This window comes from Echinops telfairi, unplaced genomic scaffold (genome assembly GCF_000313985.2).
Source record: "Echinops telfairi isolate 266 unplaced genomic scaffold, ASM31398v2 ScPeMD7_443;HRSCAF=831, whole genome shotgun sequence".
Taxonomy (NCBI): domain Eukaryota; kingdom Metazoa; phylum Chordata; class Mammalia; order Afrosoricida; family Tenrecidae; genus Echinops; species Echinops telfairi.
The window spans coordinates 6,318,744-6,334,766 of NW_022104341.1; the positions used below are offsets into that span (position 1 = coordinate 6,318,744).

The 16,023-nt window shown below is 58.4% G+C and overlaps 1 protein-coding gene across 1 annotated transcript in view; it reads right to left on the reverse strand.

Moving 5' to 3' along the window:
- Positions 1-14,977, reverse strand: part of CSF1 (colony stimulating factor 1) — an 18,629-nt gene extending 3,652 nt beyond the window's left edge. Inside the window, 8 exon segments of the mRNA XM_045292152.1 lie at positions 2,583-2,640; positions 2,893-2,945; positions 3,415-4,439; positions 5,592-5,739; positions 10,125-10,295; positions 11,677-11,739; positions 12,883-13,053; positions 13,055-14,977. Coding sequence (XP_045148087.1) covers positions 2,595-2,640; positions 2,893-2,945; positions 3,415-4,439; positions 5,592-5,739; positions 10,125-10,295; positions 11,677-11,739; positions 12,883-13,053; positions 13,055-13,519 — 2,142 coding nt within the window. The 5' untranslated portion in view covers positions 13,520-14,977 and the 3' untranslated portion in view covers positions 2,583-2,594.
- Positions 14,978-16,023: the final 1,046 nt, after the last annotated feature.

The window sequence follows — 16,023 nt, forward strand, 5'->3', positions numbered from 1 at the left end:
CCTGTCTCCATCTGTCTCCTACAGCCCCTGTCTCCATCTCTGCCCCTAGTCCCTGTCTCCATCTGTCTCCTACAGCCCCTGTCTCCATCTCTGCCCCTAGTCCCTGTCTCCATCTGTCTCCTATAGCCCCTGTCTCCATCTCTGCCTCTAGCCCCTGTCTCCATCTGTCTCCTACAGCCCCTGTCTCCATCTCTGCCTCTAGCCCCTGTCTCCATCTGTCTCCTACAGCCCCTGTCTCCATCTCTGCCTCTAGCCTTCCTCCCTGTCCCTATCTCTGGGACTCTTTCGCATCTCTCTCAGGAGAGCAGCAGTCAGTCTGGGGGCTGGCACTGAGTCTCCCAGCCAGGGGCAACCTCAGGACAGGACCAACCTGATCTTGGTGTGACAATCTGAAGAGGTGGAAGAGGAGGGCTGAGGGCAGACAGGGGAGGGAGCCAAGACCAAACAGGAGACAACCAGTAGACAGAGTGGCACCCCAGGTACCTCTGCTCACTAGTCCTGGGGGCCTGGGCCACCCTCCCAGCTCACAGCCTTGCCGGGGGCCCAGCTGACCCAGCCTTCCCACAAAGTGATTCCCAGGATGCCAGGGTGTGTTTTCTTGATCTTTTCTAAATAGGCCCCCGCCACACACTTGGAGCATTGGTCAGATCCCCTCAGCCTCTAGGAGTGCCCTAGCCTGTCGCTGTGCACCTGGGAAGGCCCTAAGCACTTGCTTGAATTTGGTACAGGACATGATTGGCAACTTAAATGAGTCATCTCAGTGACCCAGCCAGCCAGCAAATCAGCCAGGCAGTCAAGACAGCCAATTAGCCAATCAGACAGCTAATCGATTACAAGAATATTGTCCCCATCAAGAAAGCTCATAGTCTCATAGTCTCCTGAGCTGGTCAGATAACAGTCAATAAGCTAGTTGGGCAGTCAGCCAGCGGGTCAGTCAGTCAGAGTCAATTAGCTGGTTAATCATTAGGCAGAAGGTTGATCGGCTAGAGACAGCTGGCCACGACACGGCTATGTGGCCACCCGTCAGTCCAGTCCACATTTATTGAGCTGTTGGCAAGTGTAAAGTAGCTCTGTCTGTACTAGAACCCCGGAGAGAAGAAAATGCAAAAAAAAAAGTAGACATATTCCCTGCCCCCGAGGAGCTTACAACCTGGGTAGGGTGCAGAAGATACATAGACACAGAAGCTAAGACTTAAGAACTTACAACAACAACATTCAAACAAGTGCAAAACTGTTCTAGTATTCATGAAACACAGAGCAGGAGGGAACCACCGGGGGACAGTGTACCCCGAAAGTTTTCTGATGGGTAGATGGTGGGCCGAGGGAAGGAGGGTGTGGGGCCGTGGTCTGGGGTGCCAGGGAGTGGGAGTCAGAAGAATACGGGCCGAATCTTTACCAACAACATGCTCAATGGCACTAGGAGACCCTCTTCAAGGCCCGGGGGCCACGGTTGGGGCTAGGATTTTTCCCCAGGCCTGGGTGATGGGCAGAAACAATCAGGTATTTTAGCAAGGATGAATAGCAAGTCCTGCAGTTCGGTTAAAAAAATAAATAAAAAAGACTTGTCCAAGTATAAGGTCCGGCTTGCGTGGAGGTGAATGGGTATCAAGACTAGGAGTTTAAAGAGGCCACCCATTCACCACGCGACAACAGAGTGCTGAGGTCTTAGGGCGGAGAGAGGTCTGCACAGGGAGAAGAATACTGTCCTGATCAAGGAGGGTTATGGTCCCATTGTACTCTGAGCTGGTCACACATCTGGAGGACTGTGTCCAGGGATGGCCGCCACATTTTCAGAGGGACATTGACAAACGAGTGTGTCCAAAGGTGGGTGACCAGGATGGTGAGGGGTCTGAAAACCACATCATATACGGGATGTTTGAGGGACTTGACCACACGGAGCTCGGGAAACCCTGCAAGGGGCTTTGACCAACTGGCTTGAAAGATAGGAGGCTCTTAGACGGGCTGGTGTGGACGGGGCAGGGAAGCCAGCTGAGCCTTCTCTCCATGCTCACCGGAGATGGCCCGGGCTGTGGCTGCCTGGAATCGGGAGTGTGTGACCGGCAGTTGGCGGAGAGAGGTGGAATACTGAGCCAACTGACCTCCGAGAGCCCTGCACGCCCGAGGTTCGAAGGCCCCGTGATTAAGGGCCAGGGAGGTGGAAAGGACCTTGGCTGAGGAGAGCGGCCGGAGGGGGCAGCAAACAAGGGCTGGAAGCATGGGAAGGCAGCTGCTGTGGGGGCTCGGAAGCCACGCCGCGCATGTTGGGTTTGAAGCGGCCGGCAACCCAGAGCTACTGAGAGCTTCCAAAAGCCACGCTTGAGGGAGAGGGCTTGGGTTTCTCCGAGCCCTGAAGGTGGATGCAAGACAGCGGACTGCACGCGGAGATGCAGGGGGGAGGGCTGGTGCCTGGTCTCAGAGGGCCGGCCTGGAGAGGGTGGGCCGGACCAGGGAATGGATGAAAAAGGGAGCCGAGGAGATGGGAGTGGGGAGTGGGTGGTGTGCAAGTGGCTGGGGCTCAGGGGAACCTGAAAAGGGTGTAGCTCATTTTAAGGGGTAGAGTGAGCTCAAAACCAGTGTCTTACCTTAGCATCCCTCTATACTGGCAGCTCCATCTGTTTGTCCTCATCCTGGGTCAGGGGGCTGCAGACGGACATGGAGTTGGTATGAGACATCAGCAGGATCAGGGAGAAAGGGACCCCCTAAGTACCCCCTCAGAGAGGAGCCAGGAGAAATCCCAGATACCTAGAATGAGGCGAGTCTCCATTCCCTCTGCACCGCCAAGTCCTCAATTTAAGTGGGAGAAGCCATTCCGCCATCCCCCCAACCCAATGCAAATATAGAGGGAAAGCCAGGTGCTCAGGGGATCCCAGGCCCTCCTCTGAGGCCCCTCACCTGCCCTCTGGCTGCTCCAGGGGGGATTCTGCTGCCTGAAGCTCTCGATGGCCCTGGAGGGAGGAAAGCCGGCTCCTGAGGGGCTGGGAGACCCAGGGGAAGCAAGGGTCCCTTCCCCAGCCAGCACAGCCCAGAACAGTGGCAAGAGTCTCCCCTTCTGTCCCTAGCTACCCGGGGGGGCCAGGAGAGAGCTTGCAGCCTCCCTACTGGCAAGCACCAGCACTCATGGGTCCTCATGCCCAGTACTACAGAGCCCCGTACTACATGCCCAGTACTACAGAGCACACACACACACACACGCACACACACACACACACACACACACTTTTCCTTCTCCGCTGGACCCATTTCTTTCTGCTGACCCCTGAGTCAGCCGAGTCTTCAGCAGCCTTGAAGAGGCCCTCGCCCCCCCACCTCCCTGTGCTGCGCTCAGTCAGCTCCCTTGCTGTGCCTCTAGGACAGGGGGCTGTCCCTCCACCCTGCCCCCCGCAGCTCCTCTCCCTCCGCAGCCCCTCTTCTTACCCGCCGCCTCCGCCTGTAGAACAGGAGGCCCCCGACGGCCAGCAAGACCAGGATGATGCTGGGCACCAGCAGGCGGAAGACAAAGCCAGGGACCTTTGGGTCGGAGGGTCCCACACGCTGCCTCTCATGGCCTGCATCAGTCAAAGGGACGGGGTTAAAGCGGGCCTGGGGCCTGGCTGCACCCTCACTCGCTCGTCCTCCTTCCAGTTCCGTGGGGCTCCTGCGATCCCTGGTGCTCCGCTTGCCCTCCAGCTCCCCGAGAGGCAACATGTTGCCTCCCGAGGGGCTTCTGGGGAGGCTTGGCTGAGGAGAGAGGGTGGAAAGGCTACTGAGGCCTTGTGGGCGCGGCGTCAGTGTCCTAGGGGAGCCCGGTGTCTGATGGTCTCTGGGCAGGGCCAGTGTCCTGTCTGTCTTCTCAGGTGTGTGAGTCCAGGCCTGGCCCACGGGCAGGGCAGGGTCTTCACTGGGCAAAGGAGGGCCAGCACTGTCTGCCGGTTCCTGGGCCTCGGCTGCTCCGGCTGGTGGAGAGGCTACCAAGAGGTGTTCGCTGGGCCTGGCGCTCTCTGCCTGGATGCTGCCCTCTCCCGACCTGGAGGTGGTGGACTCAGCTCCTTGAGGTGCAGGACCCTCATTGGCCTCTCCAGAGGACTCTTCCGGGGCCCAGTTGGTGCCCAACAGAGGGTCAAGAACACCGTCCATCCCAGGACTTGGGCCCCCAGCAGAGGCATGGGGCGGAAGTGAGCTGGCCGGGGGGCTGCCCTCGACGCCTGCGGTCTCTGGACTCCCCAAACTCTGGCAGGTGCTCCTGGGGGGTCGCTGCTTGGCATTGCCAGGGTCCACTGCCTGAAGGGCCTGCTCGCTGGGCAAGGAGGAGCTGCCTTCCACCCCCTCGGAGTCCGCCCAGCTCAAGGCAGCCATGGGGGCCACGGAGGGGGCGAGAGGCTGGTGAGGGGAGGCTGAGGCCAGGTCACTGCTAGGGGAGGCTTTGGGGTATAGGCAGTTGCAATCAGGCTTGGTCACCACATCTGAAAGAACCACAGAGAGAGAGGGGGAGAGAGAAAGACAGGCCAGCATCTAGCACAGCTTTCCTAGAGGGGCCGAGGAAACGGGGGTCTGGGCCTGGGGGTCCCCACACCCGCTAACTCGGCCTTGGGGCCAAGGAGAGGACTATGGGATGGAGTGGATGCACGACTCCATCTGGGGGCGGAAGGAGTAAGGGGTCTCGGGGGTCAAGGCAGGGAGAGGGTTTGGTACACAGCCTGGGGGTAGGGTCAGGGAAGACAAGAGAACCCACAGCCCCTGCTAGAGTTCCGGCCAGCCAGATGCCATGCCAGGGTGCCAGCGGCCAGAGCCTCACGCTTGAGAAGGGGCCTCCAGGACTCACACAAGACCCCCTCCGGCCCAGACACCATGCGGGATGGAAAGCAGAGAGTTTCATGCACAGCCAGGGACCACACGGCCACACAGCCACGGTCAAGAACCTGCTGGAGCTAGAACATGGCCTTGGCTTGAGGCCTTGGTCTGGAAGCAACGGGATAGGACTTGGCCACCAGCAGGTGGCCGGGCCTTGCGGGAGCCGTAGGGGGACACGTGTGGCACAGGACGTGTGGCACAGGACGCAGAGACGAGGACACGCGGGACACTCAGGTATGCAGCTGAGCCAGCACTGGTAGAGTTTGAATGATGCTCAGACTTCAACTCCTGCCTGTGTCCCTTGAGGGGACACACTCCAGGCATCCTGGGGACTTTCGGAGCCAGGCTATCCTGATGCACAGCAGGGCTGCTGGGGCGTGGGCCCTGGCCCCTACATCGGGCCCTCCACACGTTCAGCCAGATGGCACCCGTGGGAAAAGCCTCCCGGCCTCAGGCTTCTCCGAGAGGGCGCTGTGCCCCTCCCTGATCTCTCAGCCAGCAGTGTGACCTTGGTGCCTTGGCATGCAGACACATGTGGGTGGACATGCACATCCATGCCAGAGGAGACATGTGCCCAGCAAGGCCCAGAGGTACATGAAGCCACATATGTACATGACACAAGCACGTCTACACACACAGGAGCACGAGTAGCAGCACGAGTAGTCCCTCCCCTCCCCTCGCCGCCCCCAGACCCACCCCTGCCCCTGACAGCCCGGCCCCTTCCTCCCTCCTTCCGGGATCTATTGCTGGCCCTTCGGACTTACCTTGGCCGGAGCACTTGGCAAAGCTGTCCTTGCAGTCCTTGCTGAACACGCTCCCGTTGTCTTGAAGGAGTTGCTTTGTTTCATTAAAGACATTCTTGATCTTCTCCAGCAACTGAAGGGGCGTCTCATTGAAGGTGCGGACGCAGGCCTGCCAAGAGAGCGGGGAGAGAGGCCCTGTGCTCAGTCGGACTTTGGGCCCCACCTCCCCACCCCACTGCCAAACTCTCCATCTTCTTTCTCCCATCCGGTGCTCCTTCCTTGTCTGAGAGTTTTGCTGCTGCTCCGCCCTGAGACTGGGGAGGCCCTCAGACACACAGTTGCAGTGTACTGCGTGTGCTGCCATGCGGGTGGGGATTGGCAGGGAGTCACACAGGGAGCGAGCATGGGGAGGGGATCCCTGGAGGAGCCCTCGGAGGGTGGGTCCATCAGGGTCACTTGCACGGCCCCCCACTGTTCCAAGTGTGAGTGCTCGGAGGGTGTATAACCAGGGAGTAAGCAGCCCCCGGCTCTAGGGAGAATGTCCCCAGGACCTGGCTGAAGAGAAGCAGCAGTGGCTCGGGCGTCAGGTGGGCGGTGGTGAGTGGAGAGAGTGCCCGGGTGGAGGGCACAGACAGGCTGTGCTGGTCTACAGCGTGACTGCCTACGGGGACCGTGTGAGAGACCTGTTTTGAGAATGATGATGGCGGCTTACGTACAAGTGTGCTTGATGCCATGGATGTATGTTTGGATTGTGATAGGAGCTGTGAGAGCCCCCAATAAAATGGTTTAATCTAGAGAAAAGGAACTCCCCGCCTTATCCATACCCACTGCCCTCAAGTCGATTCTGACCCACAGTGACCCCAGGTAAGGTTTCTGAGATGGTGAATCTTACCATCAGCCTCGTCTTTCTCCTGCAAAGCAGCTGGCGGGTTTGAACTACCGGCTTTGCAGTCAGCAGCCCAGTGCCTACCCCAGAGCCACCAGGGCTTCTTACTCTTATCCAAAGACACAGACCCTGGGGGGCTGCCAAGGCAGCAGCAAGCCTTGGGCTTTAGGAAGCTTCTCCTCTTGGTGTGGAGAGGGACATAGGCCCTTCTCTGGCTCTGTGCGGCCTGGGCCCCTCCATCCACTGAAGGCCTGAACATCTTCCCCCACCTGGTTCCCCTCCCTCTCAGACCCCCATACCAGACCCTTCTCAACCTGGCTCCCGCTGTTCTTGTTAGGGGCCATGGAGTTGGTTGCGACCCACAACAGAGCAAACACTGGCCCAGACCTGAGCCGTCCTCACACATGCTCCTGTGCCCCAGCCCATGGCTACAGCCTCGGTGTCAATCCTTATCCTTTACCAAACCCGACGCCCTTCTCCGAGGCCTGGTCTCTCCTGACAACGCGTTCAAAGTATGTGCTTTCCTCTAAGGAGCACTCTGGCTGAACTTCTTCCAAGAGAGACTGGTCTGTCCTTTCAGCGTCCGTGGTACTTTCAATACTGACCCTTACGTGCCCGCATTCCTGGGGCTCGGGCCTGGGCCTGCCTCTCCTCTCACACATGCCGACCATTTCAGGACTTCCCAGTAACAAGGAGTTCCTGAAATGGAGCCAGGCTGGGCAGAGCTATGGGCCTGACTACATTGCCATGTACCAACCCCCTCCCCCTACTGAACGCCCACTCGGGCCTGTGTATAAAACAGAAATTAAAAAAATGACCCATCGGTGGCCAACTCCACCTCATGGCCACCCCACGGGCGCCAGGGGAGAACTAGGCTCCAGTGGATTTTCAATGGTTGGAGGTTTAGAGCTGGGTCTCCAGGCCTTTCTTCTGCGCACGACAGGACTTCAGTGAACGGAATGCTAACCAGACTAGTGGATGAATGAGTGAATGAGTGAACAGGATTCCAGGGCCGGCACTCACCAGCTATGGAGCGCTGGCTGAATGCACCATCTGGTTGGAGCTAACATCCTCACCTGTAAAATCGAGATAGCCCTTCCTGCCAGCCACTCCCCTGAAGTTGTTGTAGGAAAGAGGTCCACTGGCTCTCTCTCCTTCTCTCTCCTCCCTTCATAAACCTCCGTCCCCCGACACCTCCCTGCATCCCTCACAGAGGAAGCGGGACCCTGCAGTCCAAAGCACCCCGTGCTCCATGACAGCGGTGAGATGCCCTCCAGAGCATCCGGGTCTCCTCAGCTCCAAGGGGTCCCTCGCTCTTCGACTCTGCCCCTCACCATCCAGGGTCAACCCAAGCGGGATCTGAGGGCCACTTATCAGCATCGCTCGGGTGGGGCTACTTGGCAGAATGCATATTCCTGGGCGCCCCCTCAGACCCTGTGAGTCAGACTCTTGCGGGAGTAGCCTGGGACTCTGCATTTCAAACAAGCTCCCCGAGCGATACCTACAACCCTCAAAGTCGGAGAGCCACACATGGAAAACCTTGCCTGCAACAAAAAGTTCCCGGAGTCTGTGTCTGCCGCCCGCCCACCCCACCCGCCCTTCCTCCACGGCGGTGTCTCCCTTCTTCTCCGTTCCCTCTGATCTGGCCCTGGCCTTCGGCAGCCACATCTGTCGGAGAGTTTGTGGCCCTTATCGGCTTGGTTTTGCAACACTATTTGATAAAGCTGATAAAGCTACTTCCTCTATCTTGAAGCACTCTTTCTTGGGTCCAGTGATGCCCCTTGATCCCCCTGGCTTTCCTCCCACTTAAGGCTGCCCCTCTTCTGTCTGACTCTAAATGCGTGGGTGCCTCTGTGCTCAGCCTGCGATTCATTCTCTTCTCCCAGTACAGTCCCGAGGCTGCACAGACGACTCCGATGCTGCTGATCCTTCGATCCTTGTCTGTCTGTCTATCATCGCTAGCTATCATCTCTACTTATCTATAGCTCAAGACTTCACACTTGATAAAGTGGCTGCGTCGATGGGCCCAAACATAAGAGCAATTGTGCAGACGGCAGTGTTTCCTTCAGTTGTACACAGGGTCGCTCTGAGTCAGAACGCACTGCACAGCACACAACAACAATAAGATGTCTATCCAGCGGCCTGCTCAAAATCTCTCTTTGGTCACTTCCACACACCTCAAGATCAGGATCCCCAAACGGAGCTCCTGCTCAGGCCCCAGACCTGCTCCACCATCTGTTCCGCCCCTAACAGCAACAATGAGACATCCGGAGGCTCAAGAACGCACCCTGGGACTCGTCCCTGGCCCTTTCCTCAGCTCCTCCCAGCAGCCGCGTGAACCAAGTCTTGCTGGGCCTCTGCCTCCAAACGCGGTGAGAACAGGACCCCCCGCCTCCACCTTCACCGCACCACCTGGCCCACGGCAAGCTATCTCTTTGCCTTCATGTGCACCCCTACGGTCCATCCTCTTCTCAGCAACCAGGAGGCCTTACGATGCCTGAGTCAGGTTAGGCCACTTGCCTGCTCTCAAGGGCTTCCTTTGCCAGTAAAACCAAGTTCCCAAGCCCCAAGGAGATAGCTTCTGCCTCCTCTGTCCTTTCCCTTCCACGTCCCACGCCCAGCGTGCTCACTGTCCATGGGGTCTTGGGGTGTGCACATCCCTCTCCCCTGGAGGTTTGTGCCTCCTGTCCCCTGTGCTGGGACACTCCTCAGCTGATGGCTTGCGACCTCTTACTCAGCTTTGGATCTCAAGTGAACACGTTCCTGACTCAGAACCTGCCTCTTCTTCCCTGTTCCCGCCCCATTCCAACAAGAGACATCCCGCCCCCCGCATTTCTTTCTCTGGGGCTTGTGCCCACTGCCTACTATCTTGTCGACTCAGGTCTTTGTCTCCCTGGCTTCTTCTTTTCCAACACCACTGTTGCCGTCCTACCCTCCACATAGTTGACTGACACACATTGTTACCTGTCTCACACTCTCCACTACACCTCCAGATCTGAGTTCCATGAATGTCGTGGCTTTTTTGTCTGTTTCCTAGTGCCTAGAACTGTGCCTACTATCCAGTAAGCCCTCAACAGCTAGTTGTTATTAAAAGAAGATCATTATGCTTGTAATCATATCTATTTGTGACATTGTTTGTTTACTGGCTGCTGAACTCATTTGAAGGAGACAATGGTGGTGCAATGGGTAGGCATTGGCACTATGGGTTATGCAAGGTAGGCAGTTCAAACCGACCGGCTGCTCCTTGAGAGAAAGATGAGGCTCTCTGTTCCTCTAAAGGTGTGCAGTCTTAGAAACCCTCAATAGGGTCTTAACGAGTTGGAGTGGACTCGGTGGCAGTGGCTGAGTCTGGCTTTTGGAGCCTCCTGTGATGAGGAGACCGAAGAGAGCAGGCACCATGGATCTCTTGTTCAGGGTGACACAGTCAAAGCCAAGACCGCATCTCCTGAATAATGAGTCCTCAGTAGAGGTTTGTGGGATTGAGGAATGGATTCCAGAGTGAACGAATGATGCCGGGAAGCACTGATACACTCAGTCAGTGCTCATGGGTACAATGCCAGTGAAGGCCAAGGCCAGGTGCCTAGGGGTGAGTGATCCCCCCGCTACTTGTGCTCCCCACGGCCACCCTCCGCCTTCACTCAGAGTAGGCAGTTCCAGGACCGTCCTACCTTGCCTTGCTCTTCATGATCCGTGGTGAAACAGTGCTTCAGCCTCAGAGAGAGTTCTTGGAGCTGCACGGTGGCATTGGCGTTGGGGGTGTTGTCTTTGAAACGCAAGGTGTCCTCCAGTATGTCTTGCACCAGGAGAAAGGCCTTCTTAAGGAAGCACACAGGGTCATTCTGGGGAAAGAGAGAGGAGAGAGAACATGTCATGTAGTCTGACTGTGCACCCCGGGGAAGTGGGCTCTGGGCTGAATAACCTCCCTCACACACCCCTGCCTCACACTCCAGGGGCTGCAACTCCCCCCTGGGGCAAGGGCACCATGCTGTTCTCAGCTGCTCTTTCAGGCTTGCTCTTTGAGGTCTGCCACTCCCGGGAGTTGGGGCCGAGAGAAGGAGATGTGGCTCCTGATCAGTGAGACTTGTGGATTTCTGGGAGTGGGGCATTCATCCGGATAGAGGCACCCTAGGAGGACGGGTTCTGGAGAATGCCTCTATCTCTTTTCCTCTCTCTTCTCCCCTCCTTCCCTCTCTGCATGGCTTTATGAAAGTCCTGCCCCATGAATCCCTCTAGCTCTCCAGCACACAGAGGTTCCAGAGACTCCTCATGGTGCAGAGAAGTGGCTCAGTATTCCATGCATCCATTCACTCCCCACCTGGGCCTTTAGCTGCGTGAACAAGAAGCCCAATGGGGCAGGTGCTAGAGATAGCGTTCAGGCAGAGTATTGGTCTGCAAAGAGACCACCATCTCTTCAGGGAGACAGTGCAAACCCTCATTGTGGTTGGCTGTGGCCTGGGTTCTAACAGAGGTGTGTCTGGGTGGGCCTGTGGAAACTCAGATGAGCATGACCTCCGGTGAAGCGGCGGGGCAACTGGAAGGGTTTGAACAAAGACTTGGAGGCAGAAAGTTGGCAAGGAATAGGGGGCAAAGGGTGAGCAGGTTGTGCTGTGGGGATGGGAGTTCATAACTGTCTGGCTAAGCAACCTGTGCTTTCTTTTGCCATGAAGGGGGCCATCCACACCTTTGGGGGAAGGAAGTGAGGGCCACAGGTTGGGGTTTCAGGAAGCTCCTTCTAGTGGCGGTATGCAGGTGCCACTGGAAGTGGGTGGCCAGTTCCAGGGCTCTCGAAATGACCCAAACCACCCCCAAGTGAGCAGTGTCACGTGGGAAGGGCTGGATGGGTTCCCTGGCATCGGGAGGATGGAGGTGATATCCCAGAGGGAAGCGGGTGACTGGGAAGCATAGGTTTGCCTGAGGCCCTGGAACCTGCGTCCAGCACCACTGGCCAGCTTCCTTAGCCTCTCAGAGGGCGACAGACCAGCAACCTTCCTATGCCGCATCATGCTCTTGGCAGAATGAAGCTAGAAAGGGGCCTGGCCCAGAGAAAGCCTGTGATGTGTGAAGTGTGAGAAAAGAGAAGCAGGGGCATTGAATCCTGGACCCAAACAGGCCCTGGCACCCCACAATGAGAACTTCGCGCACACACACACACCCCCCTGCCCAGTTCTAGGCCTTTCCACCACGTTCTCGCGTCCACATGCACTGTCATGTGGGACTCACCAACTGGTCCCGGTCTACAAACTCAAAGGCAATTTGGCAGGATGTCTGCATCTGACTGTCAATCTGTAAGAGAGAGCAGGCCGGTGGGGTCAGGGTGGCTGAGGTGTCCCCGAGCCTGCCTCCTAACAAGGATTGGAGTTTGGGGGAGTGGATCGAGGCTTGAATGACTTTACTTCTCCCCACCACCCCTGGAAATATACAGCCAAGGCAGGGGGAGGGCTGTAGAAGACGAGACATTTCCTCCCTCCACCTCCCATGCCGGCTTGTTATAAGGAAGGATTATCTAAGCGTGTCCAGAACAAAATCTTCCTCTGAGAAGCACTGAGATCCCTGTCATGACAGGAATTCAAGTAGAGGATGGATCAGTTCTGGGGACCCAGGAGCTACAGAGTCTGGTGCTTGATGCTCTCCAGCTCACCCATCCCCACCCCGAACCCCGGTGCAGTGGCTCTTGGCTGTAAATTTAGAGAACACTCTGGGTGCCTACGGCCGTGACACCCAGGGAGAGTGGTACAGGGAGTGCAGGGTGGGGAGGCCACGTGGGGGGTCCAGCTGGCCCTGGAGCTGGCCTCAGCCCATGCTGCCCCTCCCTGCTTGACTGGCCAGAGGGATGGTATATTGCCGTCTGAGCAGGACAGCAGTCGAGACATTCAACTGATTCCGCCTGACTGGACCGTGCTTGGAAAGACTCCGTGGGCCCTAGCGGAATGGGCACCAACCCCTTCGTGGCTTGGATGAGCAAGCCATTCCAGCCCTGGGGCTTGGGCATGGCAAGGGCCAAGGAATCAGAGGTGGAGAGCTGGGCGCTTCCCCTGCAGATCTGGTCCAGGGCCTGGCTCCTGACCATCAGCACAGCTGGCGTCCCAGTCCCGGGGCTGGAGGACTGTGACGCACTCAGGTGCCCCGCAGGCTCCCTGGAGGAGGCCGCAGCTCGCTGAGGGACAGCAAGCCTCCGAGTCCTGCTCAGAATTTGTGGATGATATTCCTGGGCAGCCGTGAACACAGGCCACCGGCTGAAAGGCCATCCAGGAAGGTAGGGAGGGTTTCGGAAGTGACGGAGCACCGATGGAACTGGGTGGGAGCAACAGGTACGATTACGCAGCCTGATTTCTCCATCGTCGTTGGCAACACCTCTCTTTGACCCTGCTCCCTGCCTCAGTTTTGCCGGGGGGAGGAAAGGGGAAGTCGATACGGTGGCTCTCTCACCAGGTGCTGCAGGATCGTCAGGTGGCCGTTGGTAATCATGTCTTTGCAGTAGCCGGGCACCTTCTCGGGAACACTCCTGCTCACCAGGAGGCTGGCCAACAGCAGCCAGGGGCCCAGCCATGCCTGGGACAGAGAAGGCGTCATTTCTTCCCAGCTCACCAGCCCCCCACCCCCACCCCCCGACAAGGGCTCCCAGGCCCCGCGGAGGGCAGCAAAACACAAACCTCAACCCCATAATCCTACATAACCGACTCCTGCCTCTAGCCAGTCGTGACCCTGGAACCCAGCTTCTCTCGGATTTCCTAACAGCATTGGCACAACCTTGCAAACCACCCAAATGCCCCCTTCTCTGAGGAGCCGTCCCGGATTCACCCGGGTCAAGCCTGACTCCAATGAATTTCTGATGACAACGTGGGTGGTGGGCCCACCAGTCCAACTCCCTCGGCGCACAGGAAAATCCCTGAAGACAGGACTGGCATCTGCCAGTCATTCTGTCCCTGCGACGGCAAACACCGAGCCACTCTGGGCCACTTTCATGCACCAACTTCCAGACTGCTGGCCGGAGACCTTCTTCCTGGGCACACTCCTTCCTCCCCCCTGGTTTCACACAGGCCTGGCTGTATCCGTGGCCAAACATAGTTCCCTGGGGGACCCTTCCCTAGCCGGAGACCTCTTAGAGCTCTGGGTGTGAGTTTCAAGGAGACCCACGGAATGATTACAGGTTCCAAGGCCGGGGCTTCGCCAGCCCTGACAGGAACCTGCCTCTCGGAGCTCCAGCAAGTTCTGCATGCAGCCTGCTCAGCTCTTACCATAGTGGGGGCATTTTCTGACAGCTCATCCCCTCTTTTAGCATCCACCTGACCCTGTTGCTGTTCACCTCCAGAGTGAGGGGCCTCATTCCTGACCCTTTGCCATGCCATGCCCCCGTCCTCATGAAGGGCCCCTATCCCTGGGCCCCAGCGCTCCCTTTCTCTAGACAGAGGCTGCCAGGTTCCAGGGCTTTCCTTCCCCAGGTTCAGGTCGGCCCCTGGGTGCTTCTGAGCCTGCTGTGCATGCCCCCAGATGAAGGGAAGTGCTGGGAGGGTGGGGTGAGAGCTGGCACCTTCCAGCCTCTGGGATCTGGGCTCAGTCCCAGTAATCCAGACAATGAGACAAATATGGCAAATAAACAGCACATTGGAAAAACTCAAAGAAGCCATGCAGCAGCCTACAACAACATGCTTATTTACATACAATGAGAAGTCCAAGTGCGTGTAGACGCCTACCCTTGAGGAAGTGCCTCTTTGGCTGCACAGCCAGGGAGGGAGCAAGAAGAAGCCTCAGCAAGGCCTTGAAGGATGGAGAGCAGTTGGAGGCAGAGAGAAAGAGGGCAGGGGCTGAAGGGAAGCGGCCTGGGATGGCCCAGTGCTATTCAACACAGGATCCGAGCAGGTCCCCCCGGGCCTGAGGAAGGGGAAGGTGGATGTGGGGGGTGGGGGGTGGAGTGGTTATGCAGGGTGGTGGAGGAGGCAGTCCTGGGTGGGAATGGCCAGGTGCCTCAGGTCCAGGGCCCATTGCAGGAAACTGGGTCATGCCAAAGGTGTGCCTCTCCTCTAAACTCGATGCCACGGAGCCTCTGAGGCCCCAGGCGTAAAGGGGATGGGAGGAAGGGGGTGGGGTGCCAAGGAAGACCATCCAACCACAGCCACTGCAAGATACTGGCAACTGAGGCCAGCCAGGGGAGGGCAGTGCTAAGCCGCTGGGCTGCGAGTGACTTTCAGGCAATGTTCAAAGAGCACTCAGCCACCCCATGGCAGGCTGACGATGGGGGGTGGGTAGGGGGAGCTGACCCTGGCTCTGGGAGCCCGGTTCTGCCTCCGAGGGAGAGCTGCGTAGCCACCCAAAGGTGAAGGCACTAACTTGCGTCTGGCTGGGCTGGCTGCTCTCCGGTCCTCCCTTCCCCCCTACTCACCAGCCTCTGCCTCTGTGGGGCAGCCTCAGGACCGTGTCCCTGCTGCCGGCTGAGGGGGATGCTGGGAGGTGGCAGGCCAGCCTCTAGCCCATCGACACTATCCACAGGTCTCTGGAGAGACTGGCATGACCAGGCCCTCAGACCGTGCCTGCCTGAAGCCAGCAGGCCCCTTCCACTCCTCCTCGGGATGTCAGTTCAGCCTTCCTTGTGGGGCTCCGCGGTCTTCCCTGGTCCCTTGCCCATCCCCTCACCCTGCCCCCTTTCCCTTCTCAGCCTCATCTCCTCTCTTTCTGTTGGACTCTGCCTCTCCCGTGGCTCTGTCCTTCCCTCTCCCTCTGTCTGCAACCCCTTCCCCCATCTCCAAACATTTTTCTGCTCCCTGCCTGCCAGGTTCCGCCTCCCATCCACTCCACAGAGCCTCGGAAGCAGACCCACTGGGAGGCCACTTACTGTTCATTAACAGTGTCACACGCACCTTCTGAGAGCTGCCTGCTGGGGGTGGGGGGGTGGTGCACCCCCATTCAGCCCTGAGCCGCCCCTCCTCTGTCTCAGCCTCTGCAGCACCAAACCTTCCTTCCACTTTCCTCCCTCCTCCCTCCCTCCAAATGACATTTTGCACGCAAACATTCCAGGACTAGTGCCTCCACAGCCAGGGATCAAATCGGCTCCGAGGCCCGGTTCCCCTAACGCAGGCTTGGGGACGTCCCCATCGGTTGCCTGTGGGTTGGAACAAGTAGTGGCTTGCCTGCCTCCTTCTCTCCTGCCAGCAGGTTGCTGGGCCTGACACTGTCGGAACCCCGTGGTCCCCGAACTTCCCCACACCCCTCCGGGATCTAGAAGCCAGTGTGTGGCAGGGGCGAAGGTGGCCAGCGGGGAAGGCATGAGACCCACACCGGCAGCACAGCCACGCTGGTCCCTTAGCAGTTGGCTGGTCAAAAGGTCCAGAGGCCAGTGGAGGCAGGGGCACCCTGGCTCACAGAACCTCTGCCGCGCCAGGGGACCCCTCTCTGCTGCCCGTAGGGAGCTCGGCGTCACTCGTCGCCTTGCAGCAGGGCGAGCAGCCAGACCCGTGCCCGGGAAACACCGCATCCGCGGGCGCAGCTGCAGGGCCGACCCAGCGCTGAGCGCCGGGGCCTCCGGGGGCAGCACCGCGCGCAAAGGCGGGAAGGCAGCCGCAAGCCTCGGGCGGC